At 41.2% G+C, this 27058-nt stretch overlaps 1 protein-coding gene across 3 annotated transcripts in view; it reads left to right on the forward strand.

Moving 5' to 3' along the window:
- Window positions 1-27058, forward strand: part of jmjd1cb (jumonji domain containing 1Cb) — a 121421-nt gene that overhangs the window by 46970 nt on the left and 47393 nt on the right. For 2 of the 3 annotated variants that reach the window (XM_041962108.1, XM_041962110.1), the window contains exon 2: window positions 2427-2627. In XM_041962108.1, the coding sequence (XP_041818042.1) occupies window positions 2427-2627 (201 nt within the window). Of the gene's footprint in view, window positions 1-2426; window positions 2628-24195; window positions 24267-27058 lie in introns of those variants that run through there. The other variant, XM_041962111.1, reaches the window with a different exon arrangement.

Below are 27058 nucleotides of genomic sequence, written 5' to 3' on the forward strand. Positions count from 1 at the left end.
AGGGGTCCCCATAAATGCAATAATTGAATTTCCGAATGAATGGATAGTTCATGTTATTTTTGGCATTAAAAAAAAAAACAATAATTGGCCTGGCAGGTGTTCCCCTTGGTCTGGTGACCTGCCACGCTTGTAAAATTATAACGGAAACACTGAGAATTCATCCACTCACAAAGAATCAAATGTTCTTTGTCTCCTCACCCCTTCACGTAACTTTCGTCACCTTAATTCATCGATCATGTGTCACACTGTATGCGCTGATGGTGACATGACCGTCTTCAAAATGGATTGTGTGATATTGTTTGTGTTCCATAGTAATGTACTAGTTAGAAGCAGTGATGGCGGCTTCCACGTTTTTGTCTATGTTGTCTTCAGCACTGGCCGTCTGAGCACTGCCCAATAATTCCCTGTCCCTACATGGCCTGTTATTGGCCCCTGGCCAGCAGGCAACCGTTCCTGTTAAATTGAGTTTTAATGGCTGGGGCTAACATACAGGCTGGGCATCATGTGGAAATGTGTATACTGTGCATGAGTGTCTGTATTTGTGTGGAGTCCTTTTAATTTGTGGCTGTACTGCTATTTTAGGCTATTACAATAAATCTCTCCCTCTCTCACACACTCTCTCTCTCTCACACACACACACATACACACACTGGAGTGTCTGTCTTGCTAGAATTCTGTTGCACCTTTATCAAAACTTGTTCTTTTCAACAGTAACAGACTCAGTGCATCTCTGTCAGCTGAAGATAGAACAGTAGAAACTCCCCAGGGCCACACTGGGTGAAAAGCAGGATGATTCATTTGAAAAGCAGTATAATTCACATTACTAACAGGAGTACAGGACAGCTGCAGCAGAGGGAGGGACCTATGATGGAAAAGGATAGTCAGAATGCTGCTGTTACAGGTAAAATGGATTCCCTGTTGGGGAATTGGTTGTTGTGATGGGGGATTTTGAAACAGGAAGTGAACATTTAGCTGTCTGCATGATATCTATATTTTATTTTTTTACATAATATGAAAAGTTACTGATCAGATTTTTTTGGAGTAATTAAGTAGTTTATTAATTCATGTTGTTAAGTGTAGGAAAATAGTGACAACAGTAACTGACAATCACCTGAACTGAAGCGGAGACAGACAGTGACAGATGGAGGTTAACCTTTGTTGTCTGAAATGAATTGGAGATGAAAGGGTGGCTTGGACCGTTGAGCATGTGAGAGTAATGGATTCGATCAGATGAGGGTGGAGGGAATGGTGTCCTGGAATGACTGCTACTGATCCAACTGAAATGGACAGAGAGATCAATAATCACGATAGAAGGGTCAACCGATAGAAACATGAAGGATAGATGGAGGTAGAAATAAATGGACAGACTGCAGCAGCAGAAACAAAGGAGGACAGGCTGAGGTTGCTGCCCTCTGTGCCTGCTGACTGCGACTGAACACTCAGTTGACTGCAGCAGTGCATTATGGGCGGGGGGCTGAATGAGGAGAGATGCACTCGTTGATCCTGTTTCCTCTTACTGCCTATGGAGGGAAGAGTGGGGGAGGGGTAAGTTATGTAGAGAAAAAGAGGGAACAGAGAGAAAGAAGATCAGACAGGAGGGAGTGAAGATAAAATAAGGAGATGAAAGACAGCGAATGTATGCACATACACACATTCATGCACTCGCAAAAAGACACTTGCAGCAGTCACTCACTGGATCACATTTATACAGTAAATCAAAAGTGGAATAATTAAACAATAATAGAATAATTAGACCTATTTTTTTATTTATTGAAAGGCTTCTGTGTATCTCAGCAATGAAATGTTCGAATACTTCTACGTAAGTGTTGACCCTGTGATCAAACTGAATAGAATATTAACTTCAAACAGCTGCTGGTGCTTCACTTAGGATTTTTTCTCATTTATATGTGTTCAGAATGGTATTGCGTAGTTCTGAAGTATGCACGAGTTCTATGTGTTTCAAACAGCGCGGTTATATGTATATGTCTGCTTTGAAGTAAAGTCCATGAAATGTGAAATTAGATGTAGTATGCATCCCACATGACATGAATTAAAATCCTAATATGAATGGAAAAAATGCACACAGCTTTTTTTTGATCGATCAGAGATATTATTCCTCCTTGCTTTTCTTTATCTTCTCCTCCTCCTCCACTTCCACTTACTCTTTTAGCCCCTCATCCTCCTCCTCTTTTGATTTGACTTCTTCTTCCTCTTCCTTTTGCTTCCTGTCTTCCCCCTCCTCCTCCCCCTTCTTTCTCTTTTTATTACTGTTATTATGTGTTGGGAAACAGATGTTTAATGGTTTAATGTGGGACCTGGTGTTGAAGGGTGTTGGGGGTATATATCACCCTGTGAAACCACTGCACTTATAGTTGGTTTGGGCTGTAATGTTGTTTCTGAAAACTGTCTTTCTGCCTGATCTGCAGGTATATGTGGAGTTCGATGATCAGGAATGGGAGAAGAGAGAGTGGGTGAAGGTCTATGAGGATTTCCAGCTGTTTCTACTGGAGCACCAGCTGGTCTGGGCCAAGAGGAAGGAGGGAGCAGGAGGAGGAGCAGGAGCAGGTGGAGGAGCAGGAGGCCTGCTGCAGGGGACCAAGGCCAAACACATACAGTGGCCTGCCCTGGTAAGACCTTTGTTTTCTGTTTCTAGACAGGACACAATAATAGAAACAGTCAGCCATATGACCATGTGCCTATGCCGTTACACATTCACTATTGAACCGTCGTCATCTAAATATAAAGCCACAGGATCATTCTTCATCATCAATGTGTTGTGACATTTATTTGTCTTTGTGGTCTTGGATAAAAGTGGTTGCTGAGTGGCAGCCCTGCCACAGTAATCAACTTTGTTTTGGTCTCCATCAGTTTTTGTTGAGCCTGTCTCACAGAGATTTTGGTAAATTTGTGAGGATGTTTGACTCCTCATGTCTGTGTTTGTTGAGCTTCCATAGGCCAAAACTTTTGTCCTTATGGTGAGGGAATTTGCTACATTGTCACGCTTTTGTGATTCTTCCCTTTGCCATCATGTTGTTTTGTGACTAACTCCTCTGCGTCAGGTTTTGCATTAAGTAGCCAGGTCTGCTGTTCCGCGACATCTGTTGTAATCGTTATGGATATTAAACACCACCAGATACTAGATATTACTAAAGAAGAATAAAGGCTCTGCATTTGATATCTGCTCCACAGACACTCAAAGATGGAATTTGACTAGGAAATGGTTAAAATGCCGGACCTAAGTGGTTATAATTGGAACACATGGTTTAGCTTAAAGTTGCTTCATATGGCTCCTGAATGAGGCCCAGATATAGTGAAGAGACTATTGGAGTAAAGTGGCAGCTGAAACCACAGTTAAAATGTGTTTGTCTGATAGTGGTTTTAATTGGAACGACCCACTCTGTTGTGTCTGTGTGTGTGTCATTATCAGTGAAGGCATCAGCACTCTGTGACTGAGACTGTGTCATCACACACACATACACACATGCTTTGGTGTGGTGGCAGTGTGGTTGCTGTGATGTTTTTGTTGTCATCTGTATGTCATACTATTCTACACACACACACACACACACACACACACACAAAGACACACTCTGTTTCATACACACTTCAGATGACAATGGTACTGTATGTGTAGGCATGTTTGTGCTGAAGCAGTGTGGATGTGTGCTTGTCTGTGGCGGTGAACTCGTATTTTTAGTCTGTGGGAGCTGAATGTTTTCATGTCTGTCCCTGACTCAAGGATTTGGTTCATAAATGTTTGACATTGATGGCATTTAGTTTTGGACTGTGTGCATGTCTGTCTGTGTGTGTATGCCTGACAGTGGCTGAAAGTGTGTGCATGGAAATGTGATTCACTGTTTTGATTATGTAATAGCGGAGTGCACAGCGCCATCTGGCACATGCATGGGAGATAAGAGTTCAAAGACTTCCACACACACACACACACACACACACACACACACAGCATTTTTTTTCCTGGTTGTTTTTCTCTCTGTCTGACTACTCCTTCAGTTTTTTTTCACTCATTCGTCATATCTCTGCCCCTCTGCTGCTATTGTCATAGCAACAACATCAAAATCTAGTACACACACACACACACAGAGCGGACAGCAGAGCAGAGAGGCTGCGGTGGAGACAGTGAACCAGATGAAGTGACAGTAACATTTCACTTGACTAGACGACAACTCGAGCACACCTGTTAAGCAAATAAATCAATAAAGCAATAAATCAAACGATCATTTAAGAAAATGTCTTCTTCACTCTGACTTACTAAGTCTTAATGTTAATGTGGCTTTTAATGTGAAACATTATGCAGAAGTGTCAAGTTTCATTGACAATGGCTCAACAGCTATTGAAAACATGGCAAAGCAGTAGCAACTGGAATGCTGAGTAGATTTACATCATTCTGGATTTATCAAGACAAATGGAAGTTTGAATCAATGGCTAACAGCATCAGCAGCAAATTGTTATATTCTAGTAAGCAGCCTTACTGTTTTCTGATCTGTTTTAAAGTATGCTTCGAAAATGAGAAAATTAAGACCTGTCTCTACTGTAAACCTGTTTCAACTGATGGCCTGGCTCTCTGTCTAGATGAGGCACATAAATATGCAGCTGCATCACAGATAACGTGCTGTTACATTAAACTATTCTAGGACTAGTGAGCACTGCACTCCTTGGAATCTGGCAAAATCTGATTGAAGGCGTGAAGTGAGGAGAAACCAGTTGACAACTTTTACTGTGAAGCAATAGCACGAACAGTTGAGTTTCCATGAGCATTATTTTAACATGGCTATGGAGGAATTAAGATCAAAAGCAGCTCAAATTAGCAAGTGCTGCGTTTTTATTCTTATCAGTTGTCAGAAAGAAGCTGTGTCTGAAAGTGTTTCTTTGTTTCAGGTTGTTAACTTGCTCTTTGATTAAACTCTTATTTTAATGTTGAGAGTCTGATTTGCTTTGAACACTGCTGTTGATTAGTATTATTGACACATTCTCCCAGAAACAGAAACCTCCGCAGTCCGACATTCACAGGCAGACGGCAGATTGCTTGTCTAGTTATGACATTGTTAGATAACTAAACCCCTGTGACCTCCTCACACCTCTGTTTTCTCAGTTATTCATGGTAGTCATTGTTTTCCCTTTGTACTCTTTCTGTGTCTCTATTGCATACTTTTTTCATGCTCATTCTTTATGAGATAAATGGTAAATGGACTGCATTGACACAGCGCTTTTCTAGCCTTACCACTCAAAGTGGTTTACAATAAATAGCAAGTGTTCACACACACAATCATATGCTAGGTGGCTACCGTGCAAGTTGCCACCTAGTTATCACCAGGAGTGATAACCATTCACTTACACTCACACACAGATGCCACAGCATTGGGAGTAATTTGGGATTCACTGTCTTGCCCAAGGACACGTCAACATGTAGACTGAAGGGGTACAGGATAGAACCACCGACCCCCTGATTAGTGGATGACCGCTCTGAGCCACAGCCATCCCATCATAGATGTTTACAGATGAGTGTACATTGGTTATGTCCTGTAAAATATGGATTTCTGCTTTGCACTAAAATAGAAGTTTTAGGGTTCTCTAATATAAATGATATAATAAATAAATAATAAAATTATCTAAACAGTCCCAAAAACAACAGTATTCATTTTACAATGAACATTGTACACAGCAACTATTTAAACTTGGAGTAAATACCTTAATCTAATTTTTTTTTCTCGCCTCCATACCAGTGACGGCCGAGGCCAGAGGCATTATGTTTTTGGGTTGTCCATCTGTCCCATCTTTGTATACATGATATTTTTACGGAACACCTGTAAGGAATTTCTTGACATTTGGCCCAAACATCCATTTGGACTCAATGACAAACGATTAGACTTCAGTGTGGCTGAGGAGGTAGAGCGGTCGTCCGCTTATCAAAAGGTTGGTGGTTCGGTCAAACTATCCTTGAGTGAGATACTCAACGCTGTGCATTAGTGTGTGTATGTGTTAGCTACCATGTGTGAATGTGTGAATGCAGGTGGCTATCTAAATACAGTCCATTTGGCATTATTCAACTCTGCTGTGGCTGTCTGTTTGATGCTGCAGAGGACAAGTACCTGTTTACAAATGTCACCACAGACAACAAGTACAATAAGTATGTGATTTGGGGGTGATGATTCTGGTGATTATCATTGCACCATGTGATGAAGCTCTCTATCAGTCCTCTGTTCTCTTCTGAAAAAATAGACAGCATGTTAATCACTGGAATCACATATGTCAACATAGTGATAACTTCAATTTTGCCAAAAAACAAAAAAATACACATTTCATATCTATTTATTAAACTACTCCTAAGTCTGCACTACACATATTATGGGAGTCTGGACAGACATGGATGTAAAACTGCAACTTGATTGTTCAGTGGATGCATAATTCTAGTTTTCTTTTTGTTTTCTGTTGCTCTAGTGATCAATTAATTGGCCCAGCTTCACAAGTAGGTTAAAAGGTCTTAAACTCAAGAGCCACAGTGTGACAATAGATACATGCATCTCCAACAGCTGTGCATCCACTGAGCTCAGTGTGTAATCACTCTTTTTAGTCACTGTGGGGAATCCTACAAAGAAGCATGTCATGCTAGCTCTCCTCCTTAATAGCAAATTAGCTGTGAAGAACAAAGACACAGTTAAGCAGCCTGATCACAGCAGAATGGAAAAATGGAGTGTCAATGGAGAGATTGAAAGAAATTGAGGGGAAGGACTGAAAGAAATAAGTAATATCTCAACTAAAGCAGAACTTGCTTCTGGTCCACTATTGTAGGATTGTTCAGGCCTTCAGTGATGCTAAAGACAGCAGCAGCAGCAGCAGCAGCAGTTGTAGGAGTAGTCGTACAAGTATTAATAGAACATGTATTGCTGGTAGTAGTGACAGCTGCATCAGTAGTAGCTGTAGGTGGAGCAGCAGGAGTTACTTAAGGTATCTTAGTTCAAACCATGGACTGGTCTCCAGTCTGTCAATGTGCTAACACACAGAGTTTCCAGTTAACTTAACTTGCACTGTATTTGGACTGTGAAAGAAACCAGTGCAGGCATGGGGGACACATGCAGACATCCCAGACTGCATCTTGAATCATGCTAAATCTGTGACAGTCACAGCTTATTCTAAATGGTGTCTCCATATCACAAACGCCTGATATGATTTTCGAACCTGATTATATCATACGTATATTGACTGACTGACTGTTTCCCTTGTCTCTTCCACTGTTAGAAGCCTAGTTAACACTGATGTCACTCAAAGAAAAACATTTCTCCATACTCTGCTTCCCAGTATGGACTATTGAAAGACAACACAGCAGCCAAACCTCAAGGCTCCTGTGGGAGCTCTCCCTGACCAAATGCCTGGCAGATGTTGATAGACTGTTAAAATTGTACAGTACAGTAATTGTTCTGTAAATTCAATTATGAGATGGTTTAAAATAGCCATACCGTGTCGAATTCTAAATCCAAACCATGTCCACATGATAACAGTCGTACCCCTTATAGTAACAAGTCCTTCTCCTCATTTTGGATTGGTTGGTTGCCTCCTGCTCTTTATTTTCAGTGTTACTCTCCTCCATGTGTTCTTGTCAGTCTCTTCTTCTGCGCCTGTTTGCAGACCAGCTTAGAGGTGCATTACCACCAACAACTGTTGCTCTCACATCACGTGAAAATGTGGCTGTCCTGCTGCCCGTATCATGTTACCTTGCATGGCAGCTGGATTTGCAAGATCATGAAGTCGTGTGAGAATTGTGATGTCATATGAGAATCCAGCCCTGATTTGCTGTCATATCGCCCAAACCTATGCTGATCATACATTGTGTGGGAGGGGCTGTCGAAAACATCCATCAACCAATTAACACTCTCCGGTCGTCTGATGTGTGTGAAGGCAGTGTTTTACGTGTGTGTGCATGTGCCGTACAGTGTATCAGTTTATCAGTCTTTGTTAATAAAAACTACCCATTTCACTAGACACACACACGTACACACACACACACACACACACACGCGCGCACACACAGAGGTGTTGTAACCTTCCCTTTCAAACTACAGTCTTCTGTTCAAGTATGTCAGTGAAGGTGTGTGTGTGTGTGTGTGTGTGTGTGTGTGTGTGTGTGTGTGTGTGTGTGTGTGTGTGTGTGTGTGTGTGTGTGTGTGTGTGTGTGTGTGTGTGTGTCAGATGATCCTTGTTGTGTAAAGAGATTCTGCTTTAATGGCAGCAGTCACACAAGACAGGACCTGCCCTAGGCTGCATGTCTGGGTTGGGTCTGTTGTTATTGTTGTAAAGTTCCCAGTGACTCCCATAACTCACAAAGACAGCCCCCCCATCCACACGCACACGCACGCACACACACACGCACACACACACACACACACACACACAAACACTAGGTTTTAATTTAGCCCTCTTATGTTTACCCTGCTCTGTTTTTCTATGGTTTTGTGTTGCTTTTCTAGTGGTTTCCCATAGATACAGCTGAACAACACTGTCTCCACTTTGTCTGTTGTTTCCCCAACACAAAACATATATAACATACATATATAATCTGGCTACATTTTGTTATCCACAGTTATTTATAGTAGCCTATTTCAGTGGCCGTATCCACGTGCTTTAATGAAGCATGGTTTGTATGTCATGTTACCGGTGACTAACATATATATAGTACAGTAGTATGTGTCCAATGTGTAGCCCAGCACTACACATCTGTCACTTCTTAACATGTCATCTGTCAATGATGTGCACAATGTAACATGGACCAGAGTACAGTTAACAGTGACGAACCACTCAAATTGAAGTTAATTAACAATAGGCCTCGCCGCTGCAATTTTAAAAACTACCAGTAAATTAGCTATTGCTGATAAGTATTGACCATGAAATCTTTACCGGCCAGATGCTGCTGATAAGATTGTAACTACTCACAGGTTAACTTGGTGTGTGTGTGTGTGTGTGTGCGCGGGCGCACAGTAACACACCAGGCAAGCATGTCAAGCTTTTGTGCTAATGTTTTGTGCTACATGCACATTATATGATAATACCCCCCACACGTGTTGAAATGCCTGGATAACACACACACACACTCTAATATTGTTCTTATTTACCGGAGAGGAAGTCGTCACTCCTCCTCTTTTACTTCACTGTGCATGTGTGTATGTGTGTGCGAGTGTGCACACAAGTGTGTGTGGAGGAAATGAGTCTTGTGTGGGTTTCCTGTCTGCTAAGGGACTGATAAGGTGTTTAGGGAGGTAAGATTTGCTGTTGCCTCTTTTTGCTGTCTTCACTCTCCGTTTTCCTCTTTCTGACAGTGTCATATGCAATGATGTCAATGCTCTAACTTTTCATGTTAAATATTGAAATAATTGATGTTGTATATTGTTTTCTTGTTGGCCCAAAAGAGAACTTGAGCATAATGTTGCCATCTCAGTCAGCTTGCCTAACTCTTTATGCACTCTGTAGGTTATTTTCTATTGAAATGTACGTTGTAGCACATTGAGTGACACACCAAAACAGTAAAGTTGTGGACAGCTGAATATTGAGCTTAAACTAACTGAAATGCTTTGTGAAGCCCAGGGGAGCTGCAGGTTTACATCATAATTCTCTATGTTCATCATTATGAGTGACCCCTTTCACTTTGTCATTTGATACAATATATTGACCACAGCTGCTTTCAGGAATCCTTGTTTCGAGCAAATGTGGAGCTGGTTCCAGTCCCAGTCTGTTTCTCAATGCCTGATGCGACACTTAAATTGAGATAATTTTTGGCTAATGTGACCCGAAACTACTAACCAGGGCTATTATTGCCTCTTCAAACTGATGGCAGGGAGGGGGGAAGTTTGGTATATTGCATCATCATCTTTGTGATCTTGAATTCTTCAAAAGACGAATCTTCCAACCTTATAAAATTGGGGGACAAAAGGTGGACAGATTACTTCTGTATGTCTGTTATTGCAATCAGTTTTGATGTCTGTCTACCTGGTGTGTGGTTTCCCCAGTTATCAGCCATATGTTCAGTGTTAATGTGGACAGAGTGTGTGTTCCTCTTTACCTGCTGTAACAGTGCTACTTAGGTAACTGAACAACTTCTGCAAATGATGATTGAATAAGGCTGTATCACACAGAGGGGGCTCCCACAGTGCTGCAAGTTCAGATTGGCCAACCTCCAGTAGCACAAACCAGTTAGCCTTAGATGATACTAAATCTGGTTTATCAGCCTCTCTCTCTCTCTCTCTCTCTCTCTCTCTCTCTCTCTCTCTCTCTCTCTCTCTCTCTCTCTCTCTACCTCTCTCTCTCTAAATAAATAAATAAATAAATAAATAATACAAATCCTAAAAATGCAATATTGGTAATTCTGTGAAGCAGGCTGCTTTGTGTTGCGTGGTGTTGTGTTACATGCAGGTAGTCAAAGTGGTAAAATGAAAATTAATGTGATTCTAATGCACAATTAAAGACAAGAAACTTGATCCTTCTCTCTGTAATTTCCTCCTATTGGCAAAATCCACACAAGTCCAAGAAACATATCCTCTGTATTCCTGTGTTAAACTGGAGCTTTATTGTTAATTAACAGTCAAGCTAATATTTTTAGATTTTCATTGGGTGTAATTTTTCTTGAGCTGTTAACACAGAAGATGACTATCTTCTCCTCTACATCAGTTACCCTTACAGTGTTATGTTTCAATACAAAAGTTTAGTTTTTTATTAAAGTGATGTTGCTATTTTTCCTGGTTTCAGTCATTGTGTGATTTGATGTTCTCTGTTTACATGAGTCGGCATACTCGTTTTTCTGTGACATGCGTCCTCTATTAGTAACTGCGACAAGCTGTTACGTTGATGTATTTGACAGAAGAGAAACATGACATCAAGTGCAGCGTTTCAGCACGGCGGCGCTGAATGTTTGTTGCAAGGTTAATCCACAGGACAGTAAAAGCTACTCGCGCTTGTAAAAACAAAACAGCAGTTATCCCGGAGAACCTTGGTACCAAGGCTGTCGACCCAACTTCTAATAAAAAAGTTGTTTGCCTCCATACTTTTGTATGCACAGTACAGTAAGAACTTTCCTCCATCTCGTCCATTGTGGTTTTACTTCCAGCCCTCCATCTGAATTTACCATCACATGACCGCAGCAACCTATAAGTACAACATTAACATCACCTCACATAGCATTAAAGAACTGCAGAATTATTATGCCGCTCAAACTCACCTATTAGCACCTCAACTTCTGTATCCGAAAAATAAATAGTTTTTGTTTGCCATGATTCAATGTAACGCACCACTGATCAGCTACCATTGATATACTTCAAGATTCATTGACCAGTTATGGTTTGTTTATGGTTTATGCCATGTAGAGGGCGAGATAAGAGGCTGATCCACATTTCCATGCGGCTTTATGTGCACTTGCATTTCTAGTGTGGATCCTACGCACTGCTGTAGAAATGAGTTTGATTTTGGTTTGCAGCATTGCCCAGAGTGGTCTGATACGCTGTATACGCATGGGTTAGTAGGACTTTACCAGGGATCAGTTGTGACTCGCTAAAAGTAACAGAAATGAGTAAAAAAAAACAAAACAAAAAACAACTTCTAGTCTTTTATACTGTGCATTTTGCTTCATTTTCCAAAATGAGCTGTTGTTCACGCTGTGTGTGCACAGTTACTTAGAAGAGCTTTAACTGCTCTTCCTTGTCAGGCTAATACCTTTTCAATTGAAGGTTTTGTTTGGTCTGATAATGCCGCTCAGATTCACACTGTGCCACTGGTAGCTGTGTTAGAAAGCAACCTGCATTGCCTCTTCAGAAGCCGGGAGAAATACTGTTGCGTTCTATTCATGGTGTATTAAAAGTGTATTTAATCTACGCTGAACAAATGTAGGTTACACACTGTATAAACATCTAAGTCAGATCATCAGTGGATTGATTCTGACACATTAACAGAACATTGCACTGAGCATGGCCTTCTTTTGATGGAAATTAGCATTCTTCTTTTCTTTAAGATGCATTTATTTTTATTTGATTTATAGCAAAGCCAATGGGGATTTTATTCGATGGAATGTTGTTGGTGAAACTGATCTTGGCTTTCACTCATTAGGCTACCAGTTGTTATTAAGTCAGAAAACAACATTTGTTGAGTACCACAGGGAGAGAGCAAATATGGTTGGATAAAACAGTTGTGTTGGGCTTCATTTGCTATGCACAGGTCCCCCCCCCATTTATTCTGTAGGCTTACTCTACTTCATTCAACAACAGGCTGCTTCCATGCTATTTCCACAATAATTCTTATGTAAAGATCATCTCTGTAGACGCTTTAGGAATAATCATATTGTACTGGATGCCTGTGCTGTTGGAGAAGGCAAATCATCTGCAGCATCCTTCCTATCAAAGCAAGTGGTTTGGTTGGCTACATATTCACATCAAGATAGCAACAGGTCCAGGCTGCAATAGAAGGCTAGGTAGTTAGCAAGTATGCTGTTTTAAAGTTATTTCATCAATACATTCATGAAGAAAAAAAACAGCAAATTAATTGTTAAAGATAATCAACAGGCATTCCCCAGAAAAAAGCATGTTGCACATTGGCTGTTTTTTATTATTCCAAAAAGAGACTTGATTCAGACTCTTGACCAAAGACTTCAAACTTGTCTTGGACTTGCATATAAGCGACAGTCTCTTGCCCGCACACAGCAAACAATATACTTTTACTTACATGGTTTGTCAAATGGTAATTTCTGCTTGAGCAATTCTTTACTTAACTAAAGACTTTCACTACGCTACCCACCTGCTCTTTGCTAATTTGGCGGATCAAATGCTTGTTTACCTCCCACACACACACACACACACACACACACACAAAGTTGTGGCCTATTAGTCAAACCTGACAGTCAGTGTCTGTCTGCTTACACTGTCCTATGAGTGGTGCTAATAAAGCTGATAGTACTATGTTTCTCGAATTATTTGTCTTACTGTTGTGTTAGTAAAGTGCTTAGGAGGGCCGTCTTCAGGCTTCCCTGCACTAATACAACAGCTGTATGTTCACTGGAACCTCTCTTTTAACTAATGTGACTCTATTACTGAAGCGGAATGCCAGTATTACACAACAGCAGAGGAAATTATGAAGCAACGCGGTTACATGACTTCTTGGAACACATGTATGAAACATTAGCCATGTTTAACAAAACATGCACAAGACCATAGCTGCTCTTGTTTGATCGTAATTAAAAGCTTTGAGTTGAAGTATTTGTTTGTTGGGATGCAAGGTTTTATCTTGTCATTTCCAAACAACAAAAAAAAAATCATGCTTCATGCAGCAATATCTTCTTTCTCCCTGTTTGGCCTAAAACTCTGTTGTTTAATCAATCATTGGCAGCCTGTATCTGGTGTTGGTGTTATTATTCATCAGCGTAGCTCCATTCTGGCCTCCTCCAACTCTGACATGGACTCAGCTCTCCTCTGACGCCCCAGAGGGTGGGCGGACAGGCGGGCGGGTGGGCGGGCAGGCAGGCAGGCAGACAGGCAGCCAGGCAGGCGGGCAGACAGGCAGGCAGACAGGTTGCATCTCTGATCCAGATATTACATCATCCCTGTCTCCCGGGGAGCACAGTGTACTGTGTGAAGTCATTAAAGACACTCACTGCAGACTCCCATCAAAGACACAAAGTGAATTCAGTGACCAGACTGCACCCAAGGGCAGAAAGAGAGAGTGTGTGAAAGTGAACAAAGGGAATGAGAGAGTGTCAGCCATGCTGCATCATACCTTCATAGGGAATGAATGGAAGGATGTAGAGTATAACAAAAGCATGCTAATGTCTGAGTACAGATGTTCATCAGCCTTTCTTTCATGAGACATTCTTGTTGTCAGTTGTTGTAAATACATACATGGTTTATTTCCTCCATTTTTTGGAACTGACTTGGCCAAACTGTGGGGGTGAGGAAGCACATCTCGGCAGGTTCACATGACCAGAAAAATACTTTTGCATTAAAACGAACTTCTGCATTTCTTTATAATCCTCAGAGTGAAAAGACTTGTTGTCCAGACCAGTCACATATGCCAGTATGCAACCATCAGTCTCTAACATCATGGTATCCATCACAGCTGACTGGTTTACCTCTAAATCAAGAGCTGGAATGCTTTGTCAATTAATGGATTTGTTGATCGATATAATGTATCAGCTATTTTGATAATTGAGATTCAGTGCATGGCTCTACCTGGTGTAACTGTAAATGTGATGTCTTTGTGTTCTTGGTTGTTTTGTTGCAAGTTGAAGATGTCAGCCTGGGACGCTTTTGTCCATTTTATGACAGAGACTGTTCCATCCTTACAGTTAACTGTGAGACCCTGTCTTTTGGGGAAAAAATGTTGACTTTTATTTTGGGCTAGTATTTTGGACTTAAGAATAATTCAATTCAGTTTTATTTATCTAGCGCCAAATCACAACCGAAGTTGTCTCAAGACACTTTACATTTAGAGCAGGTACAGACCAGACTCTTTATCTACAGTGACCCGACCCCCTACAGTCAGTGATTTATAGGCATACGAAGTACATATGGCATGGTATATGCCTGTGTCATATATTTATGTATGTGATGTATTAACATATTAATAGCAGATAGTATATGAACATAGCGCAGCACTAATGATCTAATAATAATAGTAGCATAGCTAGTTACAATAAAAGTTGCTGTGGATGTCCAGCAGGTGTAATCAATAGTCCAGGTTCTGTATCTTAAATACACATGTGCATTTTCTTCAGCTTTCAATCACAGTGGTGACCACTTTGTACTGCACACACACATTTGTATTCTGTTGTGAAGAGGGTTTGATTGTGTGCAACTCAACAACATTTGTTCCAGGCTGAATTTCCACAATTGTCATTGTTGACTGTCAGTTGAGATATTACAGACAGGAAAGATGTTGGCTGGAACTGGTCGAGGCAGATGGCCGCCCACCCAGAGCATGGTTCAGCCTGACATTTCTGCCTGTTAAAAGGAAGTTTTTCCTCCCCACTGTCACCAAGTGCTTGCTCTTGGGGCAATTGTTGGGCCTGTGTAGATTAACAATATCATCCTGACTTGCTCTATACAGAGACAACTTCTGTTGTCATTTTATTTATATAAATAGAATTGAAATTGAAGGCAGGAAATTGTAGAACAATGGAATTTTGCGCAATTTATGATGCACACGTTTAGTGTTTGCTCATTGAACAATGCAAACTATAAGCTCAAATGATAAGTGGATTCATCAATTAGTTATTAAGAGTTGAGTCAGCACCTATTTTGATAATTGCTTAATCATTTGAAAAACCTTGTTATAAACAAAGTGATTAATACAATATTAGAGAAAATAATATTGTAATGTAACAATATTAATAATAATATATTTCTTAGTAAGCTTGAGAAGGCAAAATTCCCATGCCATGTTCTTTTTAGTGTGTGTGTACAGCCTGGGACAGGAGGGCTCTGCAGCGGATGGTATAATCTGCCCAGAACATCATTGATGCCCATGTAATGAACATCAGCGAGAGGTGAGGTGCCTGTGCAGAGCCCAAAGGACATTACCCACCCCAGTCACAGCCTGTTCACCCTGCTGCCGCCTGGCATGCAACACAGAAGTATCTGCTGCCCTCCCACCAAACTACAGAGCAGCATCTTTCCCCAGACTCATTTTACAACCCAGTGTTGTAGTTCAGGCTGTATCAGGTCATTGCCAGGAAAGGTTACAAATCAGTGAGCAGGAATACTTGGATAAATGTTGTGTTCTCAGGATTTTTGTATTTGTGTGATTTGCTATCTGCGTACTTGACTGGATTAACAAAAACAGAACATCTGGTTATTTTATTGTTATCATTAGAAAATTTTAGAAAGATCTATGATATCACTACAGTCTTGTTGTTACAGTATAAAATATTCCATAAAATATCATTGAAGTTTTAATCCATGTAGCCTACCCCTACATACATGTATTGCCCATTGGAAACTGAATAGAAAGGGGAGATCATCCCAGCTGTAAATGGAGGCGGGCTGCTGAACCAACTGATAGGCCACGTGATCGTGTGTCTGTCTGCATCCTCTGTAGTCAAGGCAAGTGGTGCAGAGCCAGCATTCATACACACACACACACACTCAAACACACTTTCATGCTGTGTTCTGGCTGCATGCCTGTGTGTTGCTACACACCAACATTATCTGGCAGAGCTCTCCTCTGTCCTAATTTCAGAGGGAGACAGACATACAGACAGACATACAGACAGACAGACAGACAGACAGACAGACAGGGAGGGAGGGCAGAGAGAGAAGCTGTAATTTCACAGATCTTGTTTATGTTGATAACTGAATGCTGTATCTTGTGTGTGTGTGTGCGCGCCTGTTTGAGTGTATGTGTATTGTGTTCTTTAGGAATAAATTCCTGAGGAGCCTTTATCTGTAGCTGCTGTCAGCATGGATGATTTGATGCAAATATTCCTGAAGAGATGCTATAAATACCTTCTCAAAACAAACCTCCCAGTCAGTGTGATTTGTGATTCACAGGCTTGTCATTTGTCTCTGTTCAGTACTTTCCACTGATTTTCCCACAGAGAATCATTGTAAAATGACCACTGAGATTAGTGAGTCATGTCAATTGGGTGACTTTCTATCTAGTTATTTGCTTCTGATGTGTTGCACATTGATCAGATAGCAGGCATTATTCAGTTTTGCAGTTATATTGATGGTAAGATGGCAATAGTAGATACGAAGGATGTCAGAGTCGGTTAATTTCATGTTCAGTAGCCTGACAGTAACTAACCGATTCATTTTGAGCTGCAGATCAGGCTGGATTGCAGCTCCTTCTTAGTTTTGTCAAATGGGTAGAATTCCAGTCAAATATCTCTTTTTATTGACCTTAATTTCTTATGCTTTTGTGTCCAAGTGACTAATAGGGACAGCAGTTATTGAAATTGCTCCAGTATTGAGCGAGAACGCTACAGCCGTTGATCAGCCGCAGAACAGACTGCGATGTAATGCCTTCCTGGACAACAAACGTGTTTAGAATGGTCACTCCCCAGCAGTTGTACCTCAGATGTTAGCGAGTAATGGGGTTCTAAATCTTGAGTTTGTGTTTGCAGGACATGCTCATGCTGCAGGATATTATAGCAAGGTCTTGGTATGCAGATATGTGTCAGTCTTAGTTATCCTTTTTTCTGGCATCTGGTCTTCACTCCTCACAAACCATTTCAGAGTTTGTGTTTTCAGCTTTATGTTCTTTACCCTGCGTGAATGGCATCAGAAAGCTACACAGTGACCATAGCTTTGCTTTAAACCGCTTATCCAATGTATTGTGTTTATTGAATAGAAATATGTACATGTATATGTAGAAATATGCTACAACTTCAATCCAGTTATTTTGTTGTCCACAACAAGTATTTGATTTGCACGGACTGGGAGATCTGTACGGATTTATTTCAATAAGGTTTCTAATACAATGTTGTTTTTGTTTGAGTACTGTTCAAAATGTGTTTTTATTGAAAAAGGCATTTTGTTCAAAGACTGTTTCACCTCATCGTTGACAGCCAAAAGTTAGGAATGGTTCAAAGGAAATGGCCAACTTATAGTGACCGTCTTGAGAGCCCTCTGGAAATGTGTAGGACTAGCACTACTTCTTTTGTCCTCAAAATGTGTCAAACTGCATGATTAGAACAGTCCTGAACAGTCTTTTGTCATGATGTCATGATGTTGAAAGAGTGAGCACAAGTAAATCCAAATCTGACAGACTTGAAGTGAAAAGTCTATGCTGGTGTGCATGAAGTGTTGTCAGTTTTTCTCACATCACATGTGCTGGTGAGGCTGGAATCCTGATTGGTCCATCTGGTGAAAGTGACAAAGAGCAGTAGGGAGGGTGAGGACACGGTGAAAGACTGAGAAATGAAAACTATATGGAGTGATGTCAGACTCAGAGAAATACATGTCAGAATGAAAATGGTAGTTGTTTCCCACCTCTGATGTGATGGATTTGCTGCAGTTTGAGTTTGAAAATGGCGATAGCCTAAAAGCTGTTTTCCACCACAACAAGAACAAACAGTCCACTGGGACACGCCAAGCACACATTTAGTTGTAAATGGAATGAAAAGACACGTAAAGGATGCTGTGGCTGGTGCTTTAGGCATATCTTCAGAGGTCAGGGGTGTGCTGTGCACTTGTACTTGGTTCTATTTAGTTACACTGCTGATAATGTTCTGATATTTAATTGCAGCCGTCTGACTCTATTAGAATTCCTGTGGGGCTCAACTCTGACCAGCATGTAGTTGTTTATAGTACAAGCATCATAGAGAAGTAGGAATCCTGTGTGTGCGTGCGTGCGTGTGTGTGTGTGAGAAGAGCAACACCACCATCATACTCATCGTTCTCATTCTACTTCCATGATGATGTATTGGTAATATACCTACTTGAAAGGATTGCAGTGACTAGCTATTACATTGCTCTATGATCACAGCACCATGGCAGATCCCTCTGAAATCAGTTACACTGGTGAAAACAGGCAGACTTTGTAGAATTTGCCTGAGCCAGTCAATCTGTCTGTCCATCTGTCTGCAGGTCTTGAATTGTAGCATTGTCAGTGTTTTCATGTTCCACAGTGGGCAGTGTGTGCACCACCAATTACATTTGTAAACCAGGGACATCTCAGATCTCAGAAGTGCCTCATCCCCATTGCTGCTTTTTTTTCAGTTTATGAACTTTGACATGCTTCAAACAAAGGTTGCACAGGTAACCTCTTCCTGTCGCCCATTTCTTAGAGCTCATCTGACCTGTGTGTGGTTTCTAGAAGAAACCCGTATTTTGAAATGAATTGCCATTTGGTTGTTTGGCCCTATTTGAATATTACATGATCTCCATCACACAGAACATTAGTGGACAAAAGGGAACAAAGAAAACTGAGATAAATTTGATCGAGGAGGGGTAAAGAGAAAGTCAGTAATATGCAGTGCCTATCATAAGTATTCACCCCCTTTGATGTTTTACCCTTTTATTGCTTTCATAAATCAATCATGGTCAATAAAATTTGGCTCTCTTAACACAAAAATTTATTGGAAAAAACTCTTTAATGTCAAAGTGAAAACAGATTTCTATAAAGTAATGTTAATGAAATAAAAATATATAAATAAAATAATTGTTTGCATAATTATTCACCCCCTTTTTTATTTAATGGTCTAATTCAATAGAGGTCTATCAAATTGTTGCCAATAATCTCACAATTAGTGAAATGAAGATCACCTGAGTGGTGTGGGTGTGTTTCAAGTGATTGAGTTGTAAAACACCTGTGTCTGAAGGGTCCAGAGAGTGGTTGATCAGTATTCCTGGCTAACATTACACCATGAAGACAGAACACTCTAAGCAACTCAAGGAAAGGGTTATTGAGAAGTACAATTCAGGGGATGGTTACAAAAAAATTTCCAAGGCACTGAACATCCCCCGGAGTTCAGTGAAGTCAATTATCAAGAAATGGAAGGAATATGGCACTTGTGTGAATCTGCCTAGATCAGGCCGCCCTCGTAAACTGAGTGACCGTGCAAGTAGGAGACTAGTGAGAGAAGCCACCAAGACCCCTACAACCTACTCTGAAGGAGTTACAAGCTTCAGCTGCTGAGATGGGCGAGACTGTGCATGTAGCAACCGCTGCCCGGGTTCTTCACCGGTCAAAGCTTTATGGGAGAGTGGCAATGAGAAAGCCACTGTTGAAGAAAAGTCATATTAGATCTCGACTAGAGTTTGCCAAAAAGCACGTGCAGGACTCCATGGTCAAGTGGAAGAAGATTCTTTGGTCTGATGAGACCAAAATTGAGCTTTTTGGCCATCAGACAAGACGTCATATTTGGCGGAAACCGAACACTGCACATCACCAAAAACACACCATCCCCACTGTGAAGCATGGTGGTGGCAGCATCATGCTGTGGGGATGTTTCTCAGCAACTGGACCTGGAAGGCTTGTAAAGATAGAGGGCAGAATGAATGCTGCAAAATACACTGAAATCCTAGGGGACAATCTTTTTCAGTCTGCAAGAGAACTACGACTTGGGAGAAGATTTATTTTCCAGCAAGACAATGATCCAAAACATACTGCAAAAGCTACACAGGAATGGTTAAAAAAGAACCAGGTAAATGTTCTGGAGTGGCCGAGTCAAAGCCCAGACCTCAATCCTATAGAGAATTTGTGGCTGGACTTGAAAAGGGCTGTTCATGCCCGATACCCACGCAACCTGACAGAGCTTGAGCAGTTTTGCAAAGAAGAATGGAGCAAAATTGCAGTGAGCAGATGTGCAAGATTGATTGAAACCTATCCACACAGACTCACTGCTGTGATTGCAGCCAAAGGTGCATCTACTAAATACTGACTTAAGGGGGGTGAATAATTATTCTTTTATTAACATTACTTTATAGAAATCTATTTTCACTTTGACGTTAAAGAGTTTTTTCCAATAAATTTTTGTGTTGAAAAAGCTAAATTTTATTGACCATGATTGATTTATGAAAGCAATAAAAGGGTAAAACATCAAAGGGGGTGAATACTTATGATAGGCACTGTAGAAGAAAGTAGACTGAGAATGAAGTGTGTAATATTTGACTTCTCTTTCCTGGCTATAGACTGTTCTGGTACGTTACCTAGCAACAGTGGTCCAATTCGTAAAATGAAATACAGCACACACACACACACACACACACACACACACGCACACTGTATCTTATGATCTGGTCACTACACTGCCTCTGTTTATGATGACAGGAGAACAAAGGGGAGGGGGAGGAACAGACAGAGAGACAGAAAGACCTCACAGACTGCTTCCTCCTTTAAAAGCCTTCTCTCTAACCTCTGTCCATCTTTGTAATTAACCTATAACACAAGTTGCTGAACACTGTGTTGCTTTGTATATGTGTTCAGCTGTGGAGTACATCTACCTCTACAGACCCGCTGGAATGGTCTGGGGCTTATGGCTCGCTCATTGGCTTGTTAGGGAGCCAGAGAGTGTACCAGGCAAAAATGTGAGATGTAGTTTCGGTGGAAATTGGGTCAGTAAAAATGCCAACCCCCCTGTCTTCTTCTGTCTCTCCCTCTGAGCAGATGGAGCTGGTCTAGTGTAATCTCCTGCCTCCTGTGGATCTGTGTGTGCATGTGTAAAAATAGCTCGCCTTTATGGCAGTGAGGGCTGCAGAAAAAGCATTTGTGTCCCTTTACAGAACAACTTCAGGCCTCTTACTCTCACAGATAGATAGTAGCAGTAGACCAGCTGAGCTGTCCTCCGTTCTAGTCATTTTACTTCAGACTAAGATTGCAGAGATGGAGACTGAGATGTAGACTGCAGTGTACTTGCATACTCTTACATACCTACCACTGCATACATGTATTCTACACATGTAGACATGGTTGCGATTTTGTTGTTTGTCTTGATTTGTGAGTGACACAGGATTTAATAGTGTGTGTGTGTGAGAGAGAGAATGACTGTCGCTTAAATCCTGCATCAATGTGGCAGATGGACTGCAGGATATTGCTGCACAACTCTGTGTGTGTCTGTGTCTGTGTGTCTGTGTGTTTGTCAGTGTATGTGTGTGTGTGTGTGTGTGTGTGTGTGCACTCTTACAGTATCAGTGTAAATCTGCTGAACGACGAACAGATTAATCAAAGCTGGTTTGTGGTCAGATGATGAGTTTGAAGGTGATGGTTCAGGCTGTGTGTGCATGTGCATGCGTGCGTGCGTGCGTGCGTGCGTGCGTGCGTGCGTGCGTGCGAGTGTGTAGTGTCAGGGTTCATCAGTCGGACAGCCAGTTCTATTTAAAGCCAAGCTTTCTGCAGTCATCTAAACACTTCTTTTTTCTGTTTGTTCAGTACTATTTGGTATCAAATCTTGTGTGTTGATGCAAATTTTCCATCTCACTGGGACAGTGTTAATTTTGGCAAAGAAAAAGAGTCCTAAGAGTAATGCTCCCATTTTATTCAAAATTTTCACTATTGTCTTTTTGTTGTCAAGTGGTAAGCCATTTTTTCCATGGAGCATCGTCATAGTTGACAGTGTTTATGACTTTTCATATAGAGCAGGTAAAGAGCATACTGTTAATCTACAGAGACCCAACAATTCCCCCATGAGCAAGCACTTGACAACAATAAAAAAGTTGTGCAATGAAGTGGAATGACACAAGACTGCTGCCTCAGCCAGTAGCTAAGTTTAGAAGAATGTACCAAATTTTATCTCTGTGGAGCTCGACTAAACCACCACCAGCCATACCTTAATACACGAACCCACAGATTTTGTGATTGCAATATTGATGTGACCCTACTCAAGCATGACTGACTGCAGCATCAAATGTGCACAGTAGGTATGTCCATTAAAGAGAACTCAATCCTTCCTATAGGTCGCTTGCATATGACGTCACATCACTCTTTTGTTGTGGTGCGAACTGCAGATGGAGGGCAGGAAGTGATTTTCTGCACAGGAACTAGTATAACACACACTCGCGTCGTTTACGGTTGCTCAAGTCAGTCAAAGTGAGAAACCACAAGGAGCTTTTATCCAGTAGCAAAAGTTGGTGTTCAGATGGGTGACCAATCTCCTCCATTGTGGTCTTCACTTCCTGCCCGTCCTCTGGATTTAACATCACGTGACTGCTAACAACCTATTAGCTTCATAGGTTGGATACAGCAATACACTGATGGTAACCTATCTGATGAATAATAATTAGACTGTTCAAATAATCTGACAGACAAGAACAACAACCATAGTGACAGCACCTACCAACTGAGACTGCATTGTCAGTGTTGTACCACAATTTAAAACACACACAGAGACACATTAATCCATCACACTGTGATAAACCAGCACTCACAGAGTCCAGTGATATCTCTTGTCTGAAAAGGTATTTTAGTGGGTTTGAAGTAATCACTTGTCCTTATATGAATGATGCAACCTTCCTGGATATCACTGTGAGAGCATCATCACAGTTCTGTCTGTGGCTGAAAGTTCCTCAGAAGAAAACCTGAACCGCAACTCAGATATATCTGTTTTTGATGAAAGCTCATAGTAAAGATGACGTAGACAATGACACAGGGCAAATTACAGTAGTTGTTTCTTGAATCATAAAGCATACCTGGGTCAGTATGGGTTTTTTTCAGAATCTGTCAGAGGAAGTGTGCTGAAGGTGTTACTGAGGCTTAGAATACTCTGACCTCGGGAGGATATGCCAGGTACTTTCTACACCGCCTTTCAGCTCGACCACTCCACTGTGACATCACTGTTTTGACATTCTGTCATCCTGCAGTGTTTTACAACACTGTATCTCTGTATGTTCTACAAATACTAAGAGCTACTGGTGGCTCTCAGCAAAATGAGAGGATCTGATCTGTTGAAGGCAGCTCAAAAAGGTCCTATCTTTAAATATTGTTTCCTAATCGCTGTCATTATCAAACTATATCAACACAATTGTTTAAACCTACTAGATATTTACAATGAATCGGTTTCACACAGTGAGCTTTAGCCATCCTCTATGCATGTTAACACCAGATGGAAATGAGCTCTGAGAGTTGAAACCATGGTTTGTTATATTTATCTCTGTCTAAGCAGTTTTTGCCCAGCCAGTTGTATGAAGATTGCTATAAGTAGTTTAGAGTCAGTTGTTAAATACTTAATTCGTTTCCTTTATTGCTTTGTTGTCTTAACACAGAAATATTTGTGTAAGTGTGAGGAGTATGTGTGTAAGGAAATGACAGAGGGGACAGGAGTGGAAGTGACACATGTAGATATGACATGTAGATATGTTGAGAGAGCTGAAAGGCAGGGAGAGGAAGTGAAGAGAGTGCGAGGAGTAAGAGAGAGCGAGCCAGCGTCAGAGAGGGAGAGAGAGAGAGAGGAGAGAGAGAGAGAGAGAGAGAGAGAGAGAGAGAGAGAGAGAGAGAGAGAGAGAGAGAGAGAGAGAGAGAGAGAGAGAGAGAGAGAGAGAATGTGCTGGCCGGCCCTGCCTCCGTCCCTCCCTCTCTCCTTTCTCTTCCTCCTTGCGTCAGCAGCAGTTAAAATGTCGGCTGTGTAGCTCGTCCTCTGCTCTGCTTTCTCTCCCTCTTGGCCATCTGTCTTTTCTTACCACAAGGAGAAACCACACTCTCGCGCTGCCTTTTTTTTTTTTTTTTTTTTACTCTCGTCATCTTTCCTTTCTTCCTGCCTCTCCCCTGTTCCCTGGATCAAAGCTAGTTTTGTTAAGTGCTTTTCTTCAGAGCCATTGCTCCTTGATGTTGCTTGGAGACAGAGGAGAGAGGTAATGTTACAGTTTTATATCCTCTGCTGTTGCTCAAATCGCTGCTGTTTTTCACCTGAAGCCAGAGTTGAGTTTGATTCGATCCACGAGACTGAATGGAACGGACTGAAGTAACAAACTGACTGGGAGATGTGAACGTTTCCCAGAATAGAATATATGTTCACTCTAATCTTGATGTCAGTGTGTGTGAGTGTGTGTGTATACGCGTGAATGCGTGTGTGTAGCTTGTAGCAGTCTCTGAAGGTGATGATGATCTTTCTGTTCAGGTGGTAAATCATTTCACGTGTTTGCAAAGCGTCTGCTTCATAATCATACAGGATATTGCTCACTCCTAAACATGCCTCACAGTGATGACTATTTCGGTTTCTCTGATAGATATCTGTTTGCTTGTCCGTCAGCTTTAAGAAGTCACAGACAAATCTGTCATGTGACTTGTGCACCTACATAGCTGATGTATTTTGTGTAGCCCCAGATGTACAATTTAGTTCTCCTCTCATGCTTAATACAGACTTTTAAAGGGTAGTCTGCTATTTGTATATTATCTCCTGGAGCTCTGTAGGAGCTTTGTTAAATGTGACACAACAAACCAGATGATGTCATCAGGGATATCGTGATTTGGGCTTAACACTTCAAAATTTTAATGTAATGTCTGGCTACCAACTGTGTGCATCTCATGCACTTTGTCTGGTGGTATGTTGATATGCATATGCATATATTCAGGGCATAGACAAAATTAAAGAAACAGAAATAAAAGCAATAGGAAAACAGACAAATTACATAACTACAGCTGTGGGTTAGAGGATGTTTCATCTCAGTTACCAGTGTTTGTTGAGCTGAAGTTTTCCAACATTCATGAGTCTCTTTTTTTGTCGCTTAATTTACAAGCTAACTAATTCTGCTATTTGGTATTCAACATAGCATTTTTCATTGGGATAAAGTTCAAAATGTCAGTCTTTTCTGTTATCTGTCTGCGCCTATGTAGGACTGTGTCATATAGGTTGTCACCCATTGCTGTTACTGTTGAGATACCAGCTGCAGTAGCTGTCTGGAAGAGACCTCCAGATGCTGGTTGGTTCCCTGTAGTGTAGACTAACTAAAGGGTGGTGGAGTGGCACGGAGGAAAAGCACCCGTCCTCCTGTTTGGTGGAGGGCCTAGCAGAGGGAAAAACGTTAGTTGTATTCATCCTGCTGTGATGTGTCATTCATCCCTCATCACTGTACATCATACTGAGCTGCTGTTGTCTGACACTAAAGGCTGCCATGAAATAAAATGTCATCCTTAGACAAAGTGCCTTGGACAAAGGTTGGTTGTGTTTAATTGTTTAATGATTAATAATATGTTACTTGAGTTGCTTACAGTTCAATTAATAAATGTAGTTAGCATTAGCAACTGCCATTTCTAGAGCTTTTTGGAAGAATTGGAAAAGGTTCTGATGTTTTTATGCTGACCACTAGTTTTGGTTGAGAAATGTTAACCTTCTAAATGTTATCGACCTAAGCAGCCAATCAACTCACACCGTTCAGACAGTGTGCAAAGGACAATAGGTCAGGATTTCGAGTAGATGGTTTCGTGCGTGCATGCGTGCGTGCGTGCGTGTCATTGTGAGCATCTGTGTTTTGACAACTCTAATCATTGACCATTAAAGCATTAAGCTGATTAGAACACAACCTGTCTCTGTGTGTATGTGTGTGTGTCTTGGAAAGCAGCTAAGGAGGATGTGTATGTTGTACTGTGACCCACTTAGAGAACACTGCTCATCAGTCCAGCACTACTTCTAACCATTCTGTAAATCCTCGACCACATTGATCATTTTTTTGCTGGTTGTGGAAAAATCATGTAAAATGACCAAAATTGTCAAATGTGACAGTAAGTTCATGTCTGGAAATTAGTTTACCACATTGTCTGTATTCTGAGTCAAACTGTTCCTCTCTAACATCTTGCAACTGCAATCAGGGAACAAAATAAGGTCCAAAAAGTGTGTTTTGTTAGCTATGAATGCAAATAGAAATCCGGGGACTTGATCACTGACACACAGACAAAGAGAGAAAAAGCTCCCTGACCAGCTCTGCAGCTGCTCTCTTCTTCTGCCTACTATAGCTTCTCAACTCTGCTTTCACTCTTTCACCTGCATCACCATCCACCTGCACTTCCTTTGCTTCATTATAAAAGCTATGCAGTGCTTGTCATGCATGTTTTGTAGTAGGGGTGCACGATAACTAACAGGAAATTATGACGTCATTCCAATAAGTCCAATATCATGACGAATAGCCCTGATAACATATATATTTTTGTCAGCACAGCAGTGCCTCGCTCCCACTATGAGACGCGAATGGCCTGCAGTGAATGTAATGAGTCCAAACTGTTTTTGGTTTTGTTCATAGTATTGATGTCATGATCTTAGGTATATGTGTGTGTTATCGGTGTCGGCCTTTAGGAGCTGAAAGTTATCAGGTATCAGTATCAGTTTTAAAAAACAGTTGTCGTGCATCCCTTATTTTGGAGTAATGTCATTTCTCGTATACCCTTTTTCTTCACTGTTTTTTTTGTTTCCCTGCCCTGTGGATCTCTCCACCTTCAATCATGGCATTATGGTGGTGTTTTTCTTCACTAAAACGACTCCTAGCGTTGAAGAAAACACTGACCCTGCATCTGTGTGAGTTAAGCCAAATAGCAACCTGCTTTTGGGAGCTGACACCCCATACTGACCAATAAGCCACCCCCTGCTATTTTTCTCAAGGACTTTCTAACATTTTGCGCCCCTGGAAGAGGACCCAGTACACCCTCATGGTAG

This window comes from Chelmon rostratus, chromosome 21 (genome assembly GCF_017976325.1).
Source record: "Chelmon rostratus isolate fCheRos1 chromosome 21, fCheRos1.pri, whole genome shotgun sequence".
Lineage (NCBI taxonomy): Eukaryota > Metazoa > Chordata > Actinopteri > Chaetodontiformes > Chaetodontidae > Chelmon > Chelmon rostratus.